The sequence below is a fragment of the Lucilia cuprina genome, chromosome 3 (assembly GCF_022045245.1).
Source record: "Lucilia cuprina isolate Lc7/37 chromosome 3, ASM2204524v1, whole genome shotgun sequence".
In the NCBI taxonomy this organism is placed as follows: Eukaryota; Metazoa; Arthropoda; class Insecta; order Diptera; family Calliphoridae; genus Lucilia; species Lucilia cuprina.
This window is the reverse complement of record NC_060951.1, coordinates 55,218,438-55,238,930: the sequence shown is the minus strand read 5'-3', so window position 1 is coordinate 55,238,930 and position 20,493 is coordinate 55,218,438. Positions and strand designations below refer to the sequence as shown.

At 26.3% G+C, this 20,493-nt stretch overlaps 1 protein-coding gene across 2 annotated transcripts in view; it reads left to right on the top strand.

Annotated features, from left to right (window-relative positions):
• The window catches only part of LOC111684866, a 145,832-nt gene that overhangs the window by 64,955 nt on the left and 60,384 nt on the right, over nt 1–20,493 (top strand). The window contains exon 2 of one of the 2 annotated variants that reach the window (XM_023447093.2): nt 5,173–5,664. The exons of the other annotated variant lie outside the window; for it this stretch is intronic. Coding sequence (XP_023302861.2) covers nt 5,598–5,664 — 67 coding nt within the window. The 5' untranslated portion in view covers nt 5,173–5,597. The remainder of the gene's footprint in view (nt 1–5,172; nt 5,665–20,493) is intronic. 2 annotated transcript variants of the gene reach the window in all.

Below are 20,493 nucleotides of genomic sequence, written 5' to 3'. Positions count from 1 at the left end.
AACTTTTACATTTTCTATGGAAAACTTAAACATCAAACAATTTTCTATAGAAATCTTATCATCAATCGGTTTTCTATAGAAATCTTCAACATAAATCAGTTTTCTATTCAAAACATTATTAAGTATTAGTATTTTATAGAAAACATTGTCGTCGATCAGTTTTCTATAGAAAACTTGATTAGTTTTCTTTGGAGAACCTTATTATCGATTAGTTCTCAGGGGAAAATTTTTTCATCGATGAGTTTTCTATAGATAATTTTATGATCGATCTGTTTTTTATAGAAGATTTTATCATCGATCTCTTTTCAATAGAGAACTTCAATTTCGATCACTTCAACATAAAACAGTTTTCTACAGAAAACTTCAGCAACGATCAGTTTTCTGTAGAAAATTTCAACAGAGATCAGTTTCAAATCAAACATCAAGCCATATTCTATAGAAATCTTATTGTCATTCAGTTTTCTATAGAAATCTTTAACATTGATTTACTTTTTATAGAAGATTCAACAAGTTTTCTATAGTTTTCAGGTTTACCTTTCTATAGAAAATTTTTGAAAATCGTACGATTTTTATAGATGTTTTTGGAAATTTTCTTTGTTTATAGAAAATGTTCGAAAATTTCTCTTTAAAAGGAAAAACTTTCAATTTTTTTTCCTTTTTGTAAAAAATGTTCAAATTTTTCTTGAAAATTCTTTAGTGCTTATAAAAAATAGAATTTTTATAAAGAATCTGTGAGAAATCTTTTTTTATAGAGAATTTTTGAAAAATTTTTAAAAAATGTTTTGTAACAAAAGTACATTATGCCCCTGTCCACGACGAAATGCCTATAATTTCTTGATACAATATGAAAATAAATATTATTCTTATAATTGTAACCATTCATTTATCTTGGAATTTTTTTCTTGTTTTAAAACCTAACTTCGTCTTAAGTAAAATTGTAAATAGTATTGCAGAAAAAAAAATAAACAATCTGTCTTAAGTGAAATAATCACTGAGTATGACTGCGTCTTTTGAAATGTTATCTTATTTTACGAAAAGTTGCCCATCGTGTAAATTATGGAAAATAAGACATAAAAACAAAGAAATCTAAACTGCAATTTACTCTCATATTTCAATGTAGTTACATTTGCAACAATTGGCCCGCCGGCTGGTCGGTCGCCGGTCTTTCACCTATAAGTTTTAAATGAAAATATCTTATGTCACTCAGTCATTCCGAAACGAATTGAAAACAACAGTAATACAAACAACTACAACAAATATATTGCCATTTATGACATTTGAAACTGTCAGCAATTTTTATATATTTTTTTGCAATAACGCGATAAAAAAAATTATGATTTAATATGGGAGTTCGTTTTAAATTTTTTTGCCAATATGGATGGTTGCTTATGCCTTCGATGGAATCATTTGTATACATGTATTGTACTTTTATTTCTTTTTAGAATTAATATTTGTTTAAATTATCAATTATAACTTAATAAGTCAATAAATGAGTAAGAATTATAATTTGCAAAAAATATTCTTCTTTGGTTGTTGTAATGACATTCTTTTAGTTGTTTTTTAAAAAAATCTACAGGTTTTGCAAAAATTAATTTTTTTTTATGCCTGAAAAATGCGTTTTGCATTTTAATATTATTTATTATTTTGAAAGGTTTTAAAGTAATATCAACCAATAATATACATACATACTACTTACCTATTTGTATACATATATGCAAATAAAACTAACAATCAAATAAATAAAAAAATTTACTCAAAAAGCCATCAAATGCATGAAGTCATCAAAGGTTTTTTATTTATAGAAATTTATATATTTGTGTTTAAGCCCCAATTGAATTTTGTTAAAGTTGAGACTTTTTTCTTAACATTTTGCCACTTTTTGGTTTTTGTCATTTGTTGCAAATGTTGTTGATTCTTTATAATTTTTTTTCGTTTGCTTGATTTGTTTTGTTTAAATGTATTTTTAATATTAAGTTCACATTGAGAAGTGATTAAGCAAATATTTATAAAAACATATTTTTTTATCTTCACACATACATAAATTTTTTTGTTATATATTTTCTGAGTTGTGTAGCTTTGTCATTAAGATACCCAGTAGGAAATTTACACAAACTTCTTTTAATAAAGCTTTTTAGTTTATAATTCAGTTTATAAAAAATTCTTTATAGAAACCAACGAAAAATCTTTATTTTTCCCGTTTTATAGACAAATTTTGTAACTTAACTTTTATTTCTTAATGAAAATTTGTGAATTTTTTTTCTTTTCTTTTGACTTTTTTCAAACTTCTTTCTTTACAAACGTGTTTTTTATATAAAGTCGTAATCGATCAGTTTTCTATAGATCATTTTTCTATAAAAACTTTATCATCTATCAGTTTTCTATAAAAAAGATTCCAACAGTTTTCTATAAACAAATCTATAAAAAAAGATTAGTTTTCTAAAAAAACCTTAATAACGATCAGTTTTTCAAAAACTTAATTTTATCAATCAATTTTCTTAAGGAAACTTTATCTCATCGATTAATTTTATATAGAAATTTTTATCTTCGATCTGTTTTTAATGGAAAACTTTAGGTTCGATCAAATTTCATTGATCGATGATAACTTTAACAGATAAAAGTTATCATAGATCATTTTCCTTTGAAAAACATTATTATCAATAAATTTTCTGTAGAAAACTTTATCATCGATCAGTTTGCTATACAACGCTGATCATCGATCAATTTTTTATAAACAACTTTATCATCGATCACTTTTTATAGACCACTTTAGCATCGGTCAGTTTTCTATACAAAACTGTATCATCGATCAATTTTTGATAAATAACTTCATCATCGATATCTTTTTATAGACAACTTTAGCATCCGTCAATTTTCTATACAAAACGATATCATCAGTCAGTTTTCTATGGAACGTTTTATTGTCGATCAGATTTCTATAGAACACTTATCCGGACATACTTATCATTGGTCAGTTTCCTTTAGAAAAAATCATCATCAATCGGCTTTCTTTACAAAACTGTATCAACGATCAGCTTTCTGTAAAAAACTCTATCATCGATCTTAAAAACTATAGAAAACTTTTTTAATGATCTGTTTTCTTTTTAAAGGTCTTTCCATCGATCAGTCCTCTATAAGAAACCTTGTTTTTTAACAAAATATCATCTACTAGTTTTATATATAAATCTTGTCTATGATCACTTTAATATAAAAAATGTTTTCATTGATCTGTTTTCTAAAGGAAACTTTATCTTCTATCAGTTTTATATAGAAATCTTGTTTGATGATCTGTCTTTGTTAATTAACGTTGTTAATAAACATTTTCACCGATCAGTCTTCTATAAGAAATCATATAAACGATCAATTTTTTATATAGAAAATGTCATCGATCATATTATATAGAAATTTTTCATATGATCAGTATGTTCGAAAATTTTATCGTTGATCAGTTTTTCAATAAGAAACTTTATCATCGTTTACTTATTTATTCATAAAAAATATCAACGATCTGTAACCTATTGTTAACTTTATTGTTTATCAGTTTACTATAGAAAACATTATGGATCAGTTTTTGATAGAATACTTTATTATCAATAAAATTTCTCTAGAAAACTTATTATCGATCACTTTTTGCTAGAAGATCATTTATAAGAGATCAGTTTTTGATAGAAATTCTTACCAGATATTAGTATTCTATAGAAAAGTTTATCGTCAATCATTTTTTTTCTACAAAACATTATTGTTGATAACTTTTCCGTAGAAAAGATTTTTCTGTAGAAAAGATTATTGGAGATTAGTTTTCAATAGAAAATTTTACTGTCGATCAGGTCTCTATAAAAATGTTATTATTTATCAGTTTTTATTAGATTTATTGCTGGTCAGTTTTGTAAAGAAGATTGTATCTACGATCAGATTTTTATAGAAAATTATCGATTAAATTTTCTATATTAATCTTTATTATTGATCTTCTGAATAACCTTTTAGATCAGTTTTTTATATAAAACTTTATTATTGAACTGCTTTCTACTCAAAACTTTAACATCGATCAGTTTTAAAGATTTTTTTATTGATATTTTCTTGATTTTTTTTAGAAAAATATCTCTGAATATTAATAAAAACTTTTGTTTATTCTTAAAGTCTACAGGACTTTATATACATTTTAATTTTTAATAATTTTACATTAAGTTCTATGATCATTATGATTTTCAAGATTGAACATTAGTTCCGAAAAAAAACCTTAATCTTCAATTTCCTCTTTGGTTTCTTTTTGTTGTGTTTGAATCTTGAAATATATATTTTTTATTTAGTTTTGCCAATTTATTACTCTAAACGTTTTCAGTTTTGGTTTTTGTGAGCTTTCAAATAAAAAAACAGCAACATAATTTGTTTAACAATGATTTTTGTCATTATTCTTATATTTTTCAAGGTGATTTTCTACAGCAAATTTTTTTTTTAAATTTTTAATAAACACATGGAACACCAAATTAACGTTTTTTTTTTTCAAATGTTAAACTCTTTTAATGATTGACCATAATTGTTTGTTATGTATGTTAGCGATTAAAACAATTTAAATTATTAATAATATAACAATTAAAAAAATAACAATAATTAAACAATAGCAAAAAAATTAATAAACGAAACAATCAATCAAAAAAAAGTGGAAAAAATATGACTTTAATTGAAATGTATATTACTAAGACATTATAACTAAATAATAGTTTTTAAATAAATAATAAATATAATTAAATATTAAAAATATAAACAGTTATTAAAATTAAAAAAAAAAATATTTTACAATAGAAATCAGTGAAATGTTATTTCAAATATTCGGCCAAGTCGAATATTTTTCTGTAATTGACTCTCCATTCAACGTTTAGAAGTAAATATTTTAAAAATCATTTAATACTGATTTAATAGACATTCTAGAGGCGATTGTTTATCTACTAGATTACCTAGAATGTATAAAGTAACTAATTGTGTTTTGAAAGCTAAATAAATCGACTTGTTTTGACGACGATATCTAACATGGCATACTTCCCTTCTTAACTCATGAATGGAGAGTTTATTATAACTAAACAACTTATAGTCAAAAATTTGCAAATTTAAAATTTGAAAATCAAATTACAAATTTCAATTATAAAGTTGTTTCTTAATATGAATGTATATTTCTTTTAGTGAATCTATCCATCAATGAATGAATGACTGTGTAATTACGTGATTATTGCCAAAAGTACATGTGTTGTAAAAAACTGTATTTATTGTGTAGTTTTATTATTTTAACATTGTCTCTTGGTTTACGGCAAACAAATTGAAAGTATTGGCAAAAAGTGTTAATACTAAAGACACGTGTGTTCCACAAACGTCAGCCTTTAAAATAATAATAATAATAAAAAACTTCAATTTAACAGCAAAAAAACAAAGCTCAAATTGTGTTGGCTGCACTTAAAACATACACTAGAGATCTCTACAACTAAACTATTGTAAACAAATATTTAAGCTACAAAAACAATCTTCTTTTTTGTTTCCTCTAAATCACACAAAAAGTAATAAAACAACAACAAAGTGAAAAACATCGATAATAATAAATAATAATTGTAAACATGGAAGTCTTTGCTGAGGAATCACAACAAAAGGGCGAAGAGGATCTTTCCAAATACATGTTGGATGGTAAGTGTTAAATTTAAAAGTACATAAAAGCAAAAAAAAAAAAAAAAAAATACCAAACTACGACCAAGTGCAAGAGTATCAATTGAAAATGCAACTTAACATATGCTCAATGTATATATTAGCAAATACCCTGCAGTTCGGAGGGACTGTCTTTATAAACGATCAGTTTTATAATATAAAACTTTATAATCGATCAGTTGTCTTTAGCAAACAAAACTTTATTGTCGACAATTTTTTTCTAGAAACTTTATTACCTTTTGTAGAAACTTTAGTTTTTTGTAGAAACTTTCCTACCGATCAGTTTTCGCCAGAAAAATTAATCAATCAATCATAAAAAACTTTTTTATTGATTACATTTTTCTAGAAAACTTTATTATAGATCAGAAAACTTTAGAAATGTTACGAAACACTATCATCGATCAGTTTTCTATAGAAAACTGCATTATCGATCAGTTTTCTATAGAAAACTGCATTATCGATCTGTTTTCTATAGAAAACTGTATTATAGATAAACTTTTTATACAAAATGTTCTAATTTCTCTATAAATAACTTTAGATCACATTTCTTTATTTTATCATCGATCCTTTTTTTATAGAAAACATTATCATAGATCAGTTTTCTATAGAAAACTTTACCATCAATTAGTTCTCCATAGAAAACTTTATCATTGATTAGTTTTCTTTATAAAACTTTACCATCGATCAGTTTTCTATATAAAACTTTATAATCGATCAGTTTTCTATATAAAACTTTATAACCGATCAGTTTTCTATAGAAAACTTTACAATCGATCAGTTTTTTCTAGAAAATTTTATCATTGATAAGTTTTCTCTAGGAAACTTAATCATCGATCAGTTTTTCATAAAAGACTTTATCATCGATAAGTTTTCTATAGAAAGCTTTATATATAAAACTTTACCATCGATCCTTTTTTTATAGAAAACTTGATCATTGATCATTTTTCCCCGGAAACTTTATCATCGATCAGTTTTCTATATACAACTTTATCATCGATCCTTTTTTAAAGAACACATTATCATTCAGTTTTCTATATAAAACTTTATCATCGATCAGTTTTCTATAGAAAACTTTATCGTCGATCAGTTTTCTGTAGAAAACTTTATCATCGATCAGTTTTCTGTAGAAAACTTTATCATCGATCAGTTTTTTCTAGAAAATTTTATCATTGATCAGTTTTCTATAAAAAAAACTTTATCATCGATTAGTTTTCTATAGAAAACTTTATCATCGATCAATTTTCTTTCAAACTCTTTATCATCGATAAGTTTTCTATACAAAACTTTATATTTTCTCTAGATTTATTTATAATCTCAATAATACTTTTACTCCTTCAAAAATTGTGAGAAGTATTTATTTATATTTACACTGTACTGCAACAGTGACAAATAAAATAATTCTCATTTTCAACAAGTGTATGATTTTGTTAACATCTTTTTATAAAATTTAAAATATGAATTATTTGTTGTTTCATTAGTAACTTACTCGTAATTATATTGTAATTCTAAACAACAAACATACACATAATTTTATTACCCTTTTTATGTCATTGCACTATGGGACGTGTTCAGGGTTAAAGTTTATGTGCTCTAAGAATGTCAAGTGTTAAGAAAAATTAGTTTTTTTATGTTGTCTTTTACCTTATTTGTGTTAAGGTTTTCTAAGAATTGATTTATTATGAGTTTTTCTTTATTGTTAACCGCTTTGGTTAAATGTTTAAAATTCTTTGAGAGTTTAATTTAAAGAAAATCCTGAGAAACAAAATTATTGGCGGCTCAATGTCTGTAGGTTTTATTAAAAGAGTTTGAGTTTTTATCTGCAGAAGATTTCGGTTATAGTAAATGAGTTTATGTTTGTATCTGATACCTTAGATAATGGTTAAAGTTCCAGAATCGATCCAAAACTTATTATCCATTAGTTTTTTGTGAAAAAAACTTTATCACTGATCATTGTTCTACTGAAATATTGATCTTCAATTAGTTTTATATACAAAACATTATAAAATATCATTTAGCTGATTAATCATAGATCAGTTAGCTATAGAAAGTTTTCTATATATATTTTTTTGTTCGATCAGTTTTCTTTAGAAAACATTATCATAGATTAGTTTTCTAAACTATATTATTGATCGGTTTTCTATAGAGGAGTTTTCTGTAGAAAATTTTTTCAATGATCAGATTACTATAGAAAACTTTAGCAGCGATCAGTTTCCTATAAGAAAACTTATTATCGATCACTTTTCTCTAAAAAACCTTATCATCGATCACTTTTCTATAAAAAACCTAATTATCGATCAGTTTTCTATAGAAAATTTTACCATCGATCAGTTTTGTATCACAGATCAGTTTGTTATTGAAAACTTTATTTTGGCGATCCTTTTTCTCAATAGATCGCTTTTTTAAAGGATCAGTTTTCTATTTGAAATTTTCTTATCTATCTATTTTTTATATAGAAGACTATATAATTGATCAGTTTCCTACAGAAAACCTTATCATTGATCAGTTTCCTCTGAAAGCTTAATCATCGATCAGTTTTTGATAGAAAACTTCAGTTTTCTAGATTAAATTTCTTTAGCAATAGCTTTTCTATAGCAAACCCTATCTTCAGAACCTATTAACAGTTTTCAATAGAAAACTTAATTATCGATCAGTTTGCTCTCGAAAAATTTATGATCGATCAGTATTTATCATCGATCAGTTATTTACTGAAAAGTTTTCTATAATAACCTCTAAGCTAATGTCATCTAAGCATGAAGTCTAAGATGCCATTCTTGAATTCTCCTCCAATCAATTATCAATGTAATCCCATTCATAAAACATTTATACAATACTGTAACCGAATATTTACCAAATATGGCATAAAGTTTTAATTCATTGAATTTACCTCCAATAAGCAGCACCTCCGCAGACAGTAGACAAAAAAAATAAACAACAACAATAAAGAAACAAAATAAATTTTAAACAATTTATAACTATTTTACTACGGTGTAATCGTTTTTGAATAGAAATGAAAAATAAAAAAAGGAAAAAAAAATCAAAGCAAAAAAAATTGTACTTGTATTATTATTATTGTTAAATTGTTACGTTTTTCATGTTTAAATTGTTCGTGTTGTAGTTTAAGACAAACTACAACAATAAAAACACCAACTAACCAAAATATAAACAACAAAAAAATCACAACAATTTAAACGTTTGAACAATTTATATGTGAATATGTTTGTTTGTATCTATAAAATTTTGTATCTTATACAATTAAGTGATGGTGTGTGTGTGTGAGTGTAAAAGTGCAATTGAGATTGTGTTATTGTAGTTATATGAGTGAGATTCCCATGACTTTTGATCTTGACTCTAGTTCGTCGTACGTAGTATTTAGTTGTTGTTGTTGTTGTGTTTTATTCACAATTTACAACTTCAGTAATAATAAGTGTAGAGTATGAAAATCACTCGTAATAGTGTTGACGATGAAGTTGATGATGATGATAATGATCATCATCATCACTATCGTTAGCAATTGCAACATATATATACCAACATATTATTTGACGACGATGATGATGCTGAATGCTGCCAGCCAGCCAGTTGCTGTTACTGTCACTTGTCGTGGAAGTTGAAGGCTGCCATTTAGAGCTTCCTACATACCGCATCACCATTACGATTATTTATGTGATGAATGAAGCTGAAAGTACATAGTTTGTTATAGTAGTTATTGTTTTGTTGGTAGTAGTTGATCATTTAGGGAGCGAATTGTATTTATTCCTTTAAACATTATGCGGCTTATAACTTGCTTCCATCCATCCATTGTTGTTATTTTTCTTTTTTTTATTGTTTAAAAGGAAGAGCTTTAAGTATATAGAAAAATTTTAACAAAAAAACCTTTAATCGCGTGAGTTTATTTGTGGGATCTATAATGATAGATTGTTAATATCAAATAAGGTTTTATTGTTTTCCTTTTTTTTGTTTATTGTTTTGTTATTGTTGTTGCTGTTGTTTTAACTATTTTGGCAAATTATATAATTTTCTAATTTTCCAATAAATGCTTTCAAGTGTGTTTGTGTTGTTTTATTTATTTAGATAAATGTTTCTTTGTTGCTATTATTCCTGTATAAGTTTACAACATTGTTAATGATTTATAAATTGTACTTGGTAATTAGGTAATGATAATTGGCTAAAATAATCGATTATATTAAGGAAATTTATAAAATAATGAAAATCAAATTAAATTAAATATTATCGATGAGATTTATGTTCTTCTTATGAAACTTGATTATCGATCAGTTTTCTATGGAAAACATTATCATCGATCTGTTATATAAAACAGATGTTTTCAATAGAAGACTTAATCATAGGCTAGATTTCATTACAACCCGTTAACATCGATCTTTAGCAAACTTGATCATCGATCTTTAGAAAAATGCACCAACAACCATTAATCTATAGACAAATCATCATCGAGCGACATATTGATCAGTTTTCTCAATAGATTTCTTTATAAAACTATTTTTCTATAGAAAACATTAGTTTTTTTTATCAGTTTTCTACAAGAAACTTTATCGTTGATCTGTTTTCTAAAGAAAACTGGATTGATCAGTTTTTGCTATAGACTTCATCATCAATCAGTTTTCTCTATAAAATTTTATCCATCATGTTTCTAAGAAAAATTTATCATTGGCCGGTTTTCTATACAAAATATTATCACTGATCAGTTTTCTATTCTTTATCATTAATCAGTTTATTCAATAAAACTTTATCTTTAATCAGTTTTATAATGAAAACTTTATTATAATTCAGTTTTTTATAGAAAACGTTATCATCAATGAGTTTTCTTTAGAAAAATTTTCATCGATCAGTTTTTATTAGAAAAATGTATAATCGATAACTTTTCTCTAAAAATTTAAAATCGATTAGTTTTCTGCAGAATTAATCGTCGATAAATTATTTATAGAAAATATTTTATATAGAAAACATTATCATCGAGCTGTTTTCTTTAACGAACTTTTTTATCGATTTCTTTATTATAAACAAACAGTTTTCTATATAAAAATGATCAGTTTACTTCTATCTAACAGTTTTTTTACAAAAAATGTATTTCTCTTAAACTATTCATTTCACCGATCAAATTTAACATCGATCAGTTTTCTTAAGCAAACTTTATAATTGAGCAGTTATCGGTAGAAAACAATCCCATCGATCTGTTATATGAAAATTGTTATTATCTATTGGTTTTCTGTGGAAAACTGGGTCATCGTTCTGATTTCTAAACAAAACTCTATGATCAATTTTATTGAAGTCTTTTTACTCGATCAGTTTTCTATAGAAAACATTTCCTTCGATCTATTATAGAAAACTTAAATAACGATCAGTTTACAATAGAAAACTTTAAAAGCGATCAGTTTTCCTTAGAAAACTTCACTATCGATCGGTTTTTTATTCGAAATTTTATTTTCGTTTAATTTAAAAGAGAATTTTAGGTTACAGTTTTCTTTATAAAATCTTTTATACGATCAGTTTTCAATTAAAAATAAATACAAGTAAAGCAATTATATTTTATTCTCATACATTGTTGCAGTTTATTACAATATTGTAGCATTTTAAGATTTCTTATGCAAAGGTCAGCTATTCAGCATAATTCTTTTTTTGTTAACCATTGTCTGTCTGGTGTAATATAAAAATACACATAAAAAACAATGTGACAACAGAATTTGTTGGCAATAAATTTTAAGCTGTGTTAAAACATTTATTTTATAAACACAACAGAATTTCTTGAATTTAAGCGTTTTTTTAATCTAAAAATTTTAACATATTATATAATATTTCAGATATGTATAATACACCTGAATCTAGACCAAAATTTATTTAATAAAGTTTAACTCTAAGTATTTCATTCAGTTAGACGCCTATCGTTCTAATTCTGTCCAGAAAGGTAATACATATTACAATTTATCTTTTTTTTAAAGATTTTTGTTGTTGGTTTTGTGCTTAAATTGAACAGCACGAAATAAACATTAACTACCAAAATTCTTTGTGGGAATAAGAGGCGTGAGAATAATTGCAATATTTAAAGGCCCACGCATTTAACATAAACACAATATGACATGAGCTCTGTCTACTTCGATTTACACCAAAATGTTTAGACTTTTCTCCCCAAATGGAAATTTTAGGTACAAGACACACAATGTAAAAATTTAATCACGTCAATGACAGACATGACATTGTATGTATTATCAATAGTGTTAAAATAAGGTAGGATTTTTTTTGATTTCTTTTATCTTGTGATTAGTACTGAAAATCCTACGTTGTTGCAAAATATCATAAATTAGATTTTCATTTCAATGAGTTATGTAGGTGGTTAATATATCGATGTCAAATGTTAGTCAACTCTGAACTCTTGATTATGATACATAGAAGGGAAGTAAAATTTGTTAATTGTTGGAGCAATTAAGAGACATTATTTTAAACAATAATTTTTGACACAAGTTATATCTATCAGTTTTCTACAGAAAACTTAATTTGTGATCAGCTTTCATACAGAAATTTATGATCGATTTGTTTTCTATGGAAAACATTCTGATCAATTTGTTTTTTATGGAAATCGATCAGTTTTCTATGTAACACATTATAATATACAGGTGTCTACAGAAAACTTTGACAACGATCAATTTTCTATAGAATACTTTATCATCGAGTTTTATGCAGAAATCTTTGTTATCGATCAGTTTTCTATTGAAAACTTTATCGAAAAGTTTTCTCTAGAGAAATTTATGATCGATCAGTGTTCTATGGAGAAACACAATAATCGATCGTTTTTCTATTGAAAATAGTATGATCAATGAGTTTTCTACAATAACTTTGTCATCGATCAGTTTTCTATAGAGATCTTCACAATCGAGTTTTATATAGAAAACTTTGTTATCGATCAGTTTTCTATTGAAAACATCATCGACCAGTTTTCTCTAGAGAATTTTATGATCGATCAGTGTACTATGAATAATGATCGATTAGTTTTCTATGGAAAAAAAATATTAAGATCAATGAGTTTTCTACAAAAACTTTATCATCGAGCAGTTTTCTGTAGAAAACTTTGTCATCGATCAGTTTCCTATAAAGAAATGTCTCAACGATCAGTGTTATAAATAAAACTTGATCATAGATCAGTTTACTAATGAAAACTTTATCATTGATAAGTTTCCTATTAGAAACTTTATCTTTGTATATCGTTTGGTTTCTCCTTGATCAGTATTCGTACAAGACATCGATTACTTTTTCATCAATCAATGTTGTATTAATCTTAAAAAAACATACAACAAAAAATTTTCCACTGGGAGTGTTGTCAAGTATTAGTTTCAAACACTCAGCTGCTAAAGTAAACGTTTTTCAGTTGGAAAAACATAAATTGACGACATGACTGAATTATAACTAAATTGTTTATAATAAAATGGCAATTTGTTGTTAATGTTTATGTTACAGTCTTATGTTGTCTCATTATTATTGTTGTCGAAGAGTATGTAAGTCGTCTGTCTTTTCATCTATACGTCTGACTGGCGAACTGTTGAATGTTTAACACATTTAACATTGTCTACGTTGGTTGTTTGTCTTTCGTTTTACATTAAAAATGTCACAGGTTCAGATTAAAGCAACTTAAACTGAAAACTAATATTTTTCAAAAAAACCCAAGCAAAAATCATAAAAATTAAAAAAAAATTGATATTGTAATAAATGAAATATGTTTAGAAAAACCAACTTAAACTGGAACTTTTAAACTATAACTTAAGCCCATCTTGTAAAGATAGATTTACTTGACCATGGTGAAAGGTGTTTTTATTGTATTTTCTACAGCTTTTGTTTGTTTTAAGTTCCTTTAACAATTTGTTTGCAAGGAAAAAAAAATAGTAACGTAAAAAACGTATGAAACTAAAGATGAAAAAAATCAATTTACTTTGACCATTCATGATCAACGTCGTTCCTCGTCGTTCCTCGTCGGTCGTTGTCATAGTCTAAAATTTCTTTTTTTTTTCTTTCTTATTATTATTGTTGTGGCATCATGTACTTGTGCATCTTGTGGGCCAAGTGCTTTTTTCTTTTTATATACTTTTTTTTGCTTAACTCTTTAAAAAAATGCTGTCTACGTTTTTATATGTTTAACAATAGCGATCACTTGAAATCATTTAATCTTCTGCACAAAAACTCATGAAAACTGATCTTCGTCATCGCTGTTGTTTTATTTGTTAAATATTCGCATTTTTTTTTTGTTTTTGCTATATTTAAGCTTGGCTGAATTTGTTTAGTTTTACTTAGATTTCATCTCGAGCAGTTTAATATGTTTGCTGTGAGATGCTTTTTGAAAATCAACTCCACTCTAAGAGCAAAGTGCGTTATGTTTACGATCAATTTTTGAAGTCTTCATTTGCAGTAAAATGATCACTTTTTATTGTTGTGCATATTGCAGAAATTTTATATTAATAAAAAGCCAATGAAAGTTTTTTTCTTACTTTGTTGTTGATGATAATATTTTTGTTTGAGTTGGTTGATATTGTCCATTTGGGGGCAAATATTAGTAAATTCTTTAGTAGTGTTTTATTTAAAGAGATTGTTTAAATGTGTAACATACATGGAGTGTTTTATAATATTTTAGTAAATTTTTGATTTTAATTGTCATAAATTTAATTAATCTGAATATTTTTATTCTTTTTTCAGGTAAGTGACCAGTTTTAGGCTAAATTTTTCTGTGATCTAATAGTAAGTAATCTCTCTTAATTTATACTTATAACGATCATGGGTTACTGAAAATTTTTTATGGAAAACTTTAAAATCGATTAAACTATAAAAAATTATAAGTTATCATTAGAAAACTTTATCATCGATCTGTTTTATAGAAAAAAATCTATAATCGATCAGTTTTCCATAAAAATCTGTATCAGCGATCAGTTTTTAAATAAAAATCTTTATTAGCGATAAATTTTATATCGATAAGTTGATATTCAATTGATCAGCATCTGATAAATATTTTAAAATTAAATTATTCTCCAATCATTTTCAGTTTCGAAAACATTATCATTGATCATTGACACGTTTTCTGTATGAAACATAACCAGTGATCAGTTTTCTATAGAAAACTTTACCATCCACCAATTTTTTACAATTTTCTATAGAAGACTTTATCATCGATCAGTTTTCTATAGAACTTTACTTTAGTTTTCCATAGAAAACATTATCAGCGATAAGTTTTTTTTTATAAGAAACTTTATCATCGAACAGTTTTCTATAGAAAAATTTATGGTCGATCAGTTTTTTATAGAAAGCTTAATAATAGATTAGTTTTCTATAGAAAACTTTATCGTCGATCAGTTTTCTATAAAAATCTTTAAAATATATAACTTTATGATCGATCAATTTTTTATAGAAAATTTTATGATCGATCAGTTTTCTATAGAAAACTTTAGACTTTTCTATAGAAAATTTTACCCTCAATCAGTTTTGTACAGAAAACTTTGCCATCGATCTGTTTTCTATAGAAAACTTAACATCGAACAATTTTCTATAGGAAACTTTATCAGCGATAAATTTTTTATAGTAAACTTTATCATCGAATGATTAATCAGTTTTCTATAAAAATCTTTATTGTCGATCAGTATTCTATAGAAAGTCGATCAGTTTTCTATAAAAATCTGTACAATCTATTAGTTTTCCATAGAAAACTTTATGATCGATCAGTTTTCTATAAAAAATTTTATGATCGATCAGTTTTCTATAGAAAATTTTACCCTCAATCAGTTTTCTACAGAAAACTTTATCCTTGATCTGTTTTCTATAGAAAACTTTACAATCGATCAGTTTTCTATAGGAAACTTTATCATCGATCACTTTTCTACGGTAAATTTTATCATCTAACGATGATCTAAAAAAAACTTTACCAACGCTCAGTTTTCTAAACTTTGTCTAAGTTTTTATATAAAATTTTATTTTCGTCCAGTCCACGATGTATTTTTATATATTCAATTAGTTATGTTAACAAAACTTTATGATCTATTAGTTTTCTATAAACTTTATCATCGATCAATAAACTTTAGAAATCTTTATCATCGATCAGTTTTCTACAGTAAACAATATAATCGATCAGTAATCTTTGGGAAACTTTATCATCGATCAGTTTATTATTTTCTATTATTATTGATCAGTTTTCTATTAAAGCATGTATCATTGATCAGTTTACTATGGACTCTTTTATCGTTGATCTTGCGCCTAGACTCAACTGAAACTGTTGAGAATTGTAACATTTTGAACATTTGTTTGCGATAAGTGGTTTTATGCTTCGAAACTTTGGGAAAAGTTAAATGTAAACATTTTATTGCCAAATTTGTTAAAATTTTGTAAGTTTTAAAAATGAAAATTAATTTGGAAATGCAATATTAAAACTAACAAAGCAGAGAAATTAGGAAAAAATAAAAAAATGATTTGTAAACAATTTGCTAAACGTTTTATGAATATTGGTAAACAAATCCACTAACGAGCAGATATGTTTTTCCACAATTCCCGCAATTTACATTTCACCTAATTAAAAATACATAAAATTTTTGGTTAATGACTGATGGTGAAGACTGCCGTATAAATTTGTATTTAAATGTTTTGTTTCCAAAATCTTTGTTTATTTATGATGGTAATAATCAATTTTAAGGTCATTTCTTTTTTTTTACACATTTAGTGGCTTGTTAGACTTTTAAGTTTGTTTTTATTTAATACAAAAAAAATATATATATTACAGATTTTAATTAAACTTCCGGCCATTTAAAAGTAAATTTCTTTATATTTTCCTAAAAAGATTAAATTTATATGCAAATATGTTTTTGTTATTATAAACATACAAGTTATAATTAAAGTTATAACAAGAGGTGGTGGAGGAGGAGGTAGGTTATGTTGCTGGTGTTGAAATATAACAAACATATTTATTCTAGTTGGTCCATTCCACAAGTTAGTAGTTTTGCCCTAAACTGCACATGTAGCTTACAACTGGTTGGTTGTTAATCAGCACTTGTTGAAATTTTTGCCCGTTGATGTCTTTGGAATATGAATTTTTTTAAAAAAAAGTGGTTAGTTGTCAGAGCTTTAGTCGTGTCTTGTAGGGAATTTAATTATTATTATGAAGGTGGATGGCTGGCAGCCAACACTGTGAATGAATGAATTTTAGCATTTTTTTGTATTAAGTTTAAGAGTCTGTATATTATGGCATCAAATGTTAAGATTTGCTGTTTATTTCAGCTATTTCTAAGACTTGGTGTTTTATTTTAGAAAGGTAAATTGTTTTTCTGTCTGTCTGTCTGTCTGTCTGTCTATCGGTCTATTTGTCTAAGAGAACTGTTTGTTGGTAAGGTTGTTGCTGTTAAAATTTCTGTTCAACTGTGAAGGCGTTAAAGTGGTGGTAAATTTCAATCTGGTACGATTACTTGTATAAAAGGTATTAAATTGCGGTAAGTTATAATGCTTTTGTTTCTATTTCTCTCTCACTTTTAGGCTGACTGATTATGAATCCGTATATGTATGTCTGTTTGTATGTCTCAAGTCTTTCTATATAAGTTTTTGTCGGTTTGTCTGTTAATGGATACTATGTTTAGCAGTTTCAAGGTATTCATACCAATAACTTGTTGTTTTGACAGATTTTTAATTTTGAATTTATGCAAATTCGTGCCAAACTTGGAGTTTATTATTTTTGTTTTAGTTTAATAGTTTGCAATCGTTTCATATGGTTTCAGTCTTTTACTAAAGAGTGTTTTTTTTTCTTAAAAAGGAAGGTATCCTAAATGGTAGACAATTTTGTGATGATTTTTTCATATACAAAGTAAACTGTTGTAAAGAGTTTACAGCTTTATAGCAAACTACCATTGACCTTGTAAACATAGCAAGTATAGTAAAATAGTTTTTCCATAGATTAGCAAGACACAATATCATATGATTACAATATCTACTAGGATTGTTTGCTTTGGATTTACATTGTTGTATTTATATGCAAACCTTTTCAGAATAGAAAATAACAATCTCATGAGTTTTGTATTTGCTATGTTTGCAAGGTTTGCTAGATAATTTAGTTCTTTTGGATTTGATGAATCTAGTTACAATACATTTAAGCCCAGCAAATAACAACCTCGTGTATTTTGTTGCTAAATTTATTACACTTGCTACATTTACAAGGATTTAAAGAGATAATACATTTTCATCTTATGATGTTAGACCTGTATATAATTGTTGGAAGAATATCAAATAACACTATCGTAGCTTTTGTTTATCTATTTACTACACTTGCTATGTTTACAAGGTTCGCTAGAATTGTTAGTTTATTTTAGAGAATCTGCTTTTTGGATTGATTTTATTGCAATACTTTTAATAGTGGCAAATAACTATTTCATGTGGTTTTTGCTGTACTTACTACACTTGCTATGTTTACAAGGTTGGTCCGTAAAGTTTGCTTTGACGAATGAATGATTTGTTGGTTTGATCTTATTTTCATAATATGTCTCTTGTGTTTTGTTGCCATTTTTGCAAGAAGGTTTGCTATGTTAGCAATATTCAAACATTTTTTATTTGTCCTGATTATTTGTTTTACCTTTAAAACCCACAAGTTTAATTTGCTGCCACTTAAACAACAATTACATCAATTGGTTTGCTAAACAGTAAATACCGCTTAAATGTATAATAACTATGCATTAGTACCTCTCGCAAGGATACCTTCCTTGTTAAGTTAATTTTCTTAAAAGTTTTGAAAAAATATATGTATTGTTGCTTAATAACTTATTTTTATTATTTCTAGTTTTATTAGCAAAAAAGGGTGTAGAAGGCGTTTTAAAGTCAGTGCTGTGTTATACACTTGTTTAGATTGTACAACAAATTTTTTTCTTCAAACTTTTACTTACTAAAAAAAATTACTTACCAAAAACGCATAAGATTATGTCCATCCATCGCGAGTTTGGCGTTCAAAAAAACTAAAAACTGACATTACTTTCGTTTGACTTATCACGTAATGCAATCATTAAACTCAAGTTTTTGTAAACGTTGTAGTTTCTTCTTAAACATAAAATTATTTATTAGTTTATTCGCAGTAACTGCTGCTGCGCATAAAGCTCATAAATGTTTGTCAAATTTTAAACTTTTTCCTTAGAAAAAGTTTTGCAAAAAAAAAACTATTAATAAAATTTTAACGTTTACTTCGAATGACGTTGATGTTATCAGTATTTATTTATATGATTTATTCCCTATGACCTCATAAATGGATAAAGATTTCATAAGATGTCATAAAGTTAACCCTGTTTTTTGTACGATTTAAACATTTATAGCATATTAAACACCTTTGCTAAATTAAAGAAACAGATGCGGTTGTAAATATAGTGACTAGTTTTTTAAGTTTTGCATTGGATTGCAACTGAAGGAATCTACGGTCTTTCTAGGTTAAAACTAGTTCAGTTCTAGTCCAGTTCTAGTTGAGTTCTAGTTCAGTTCTAGTTCAGTTCTAGTTCAGTTCTAGTTCAGTTCTAGTTCAGTTCTAGTTCAGCTCTAGTTCAGTTCTAGTTCAGTTCTAGTTCAGTTCTAGTTCAGTTCTAGTTCAGTTCTAGTTCAGTTCTAGTTCAGTTCTAGTTCAGTTCTAGTTCAGTTCTAGTTCAGTTCAAGTTCAGTTCTAGTTTTAGTTCAGATCGAGTTTAGTTCTAGTTCAGTTTTAGGCAATTTCTCTCCCTAAATTATGGAGTCGAATCCACGCCTGATTTTGTTGAAGAGGATTGTATTGAAGAATAGAAAAATATTTAACGGATTTATATCCTTACACTAAAATCAAGCTATAACTTTAATTATCTGCAGATTATATCTTAATTACCTCTAGGATCATAAGATCTTTTACATCTATTTTGCTTACTTGGTAAAACCGTTATCTAGCAATCTAGTAATCAACTCTAAGACTTATGAATGAAACCCAACATTTAACATTTTAATTCTGCACAAAATAATTATAGCCTACGTTCGTTCATAACTAAACAGATAAGAAAATCTTACTGCAACCAACTATCTCACAGAATTATAGACAAATAAAACAAAAAAAATCGTGTTTGTTTTAACAAAATTGCAAAAAAAAAATTAAGAAAAAAACCTTTTATTAAACGTATAAATATTTACATTGCCGGTATCTATGAGTACAATTTCAATATACCGTAATATAAACAATCATCTATTCGCTTCTAATATACTAAAGAAAAACACGTAAATATTATATAGTTGTACCTTCTACATATTGCTACCTCATCTTGTGTTACCTCTCCCTAAGTAAATAAAAAAAACTTATTAAAAAAACAATAATAACAATAATAATGATAGCAAACCACTTCACTCTAAACAATAAAAACAACAAAAAAGAATTCCGTATAAACGCAACTATTAAGAAATAAAAACAACTACAAAATATCCACAAATAAAGTGTGAGAAAAATCTCTAAAAGAATAAATTATGCTTTTTATGAATCTACACAAGACTGAGTGCAACAATTCAGCGAGTAAAGAAATGAAGAGTGAGTTTGGAAGGTAAGAGCATAAACAAGCGAACGATCGAATCAACGAATCCAATGAGCCACCCAATAGAAGTAATATACAGGTGTAAAGATACACACAAAACAACATAATGATAACATAGATTTTAACGAGTTTTTTGTTGAATACCTGAGAAAGAGAGGCCTTTGATAGAAGAGAGCCTTAAAATCGGGGGGCTTAAAAAAGTGAGAGAGCATGGGATTAAAGGGGAGTGTTAGTGTAAAAAAATTATAGCAACGATTAAAATGTTGTTCTGCTT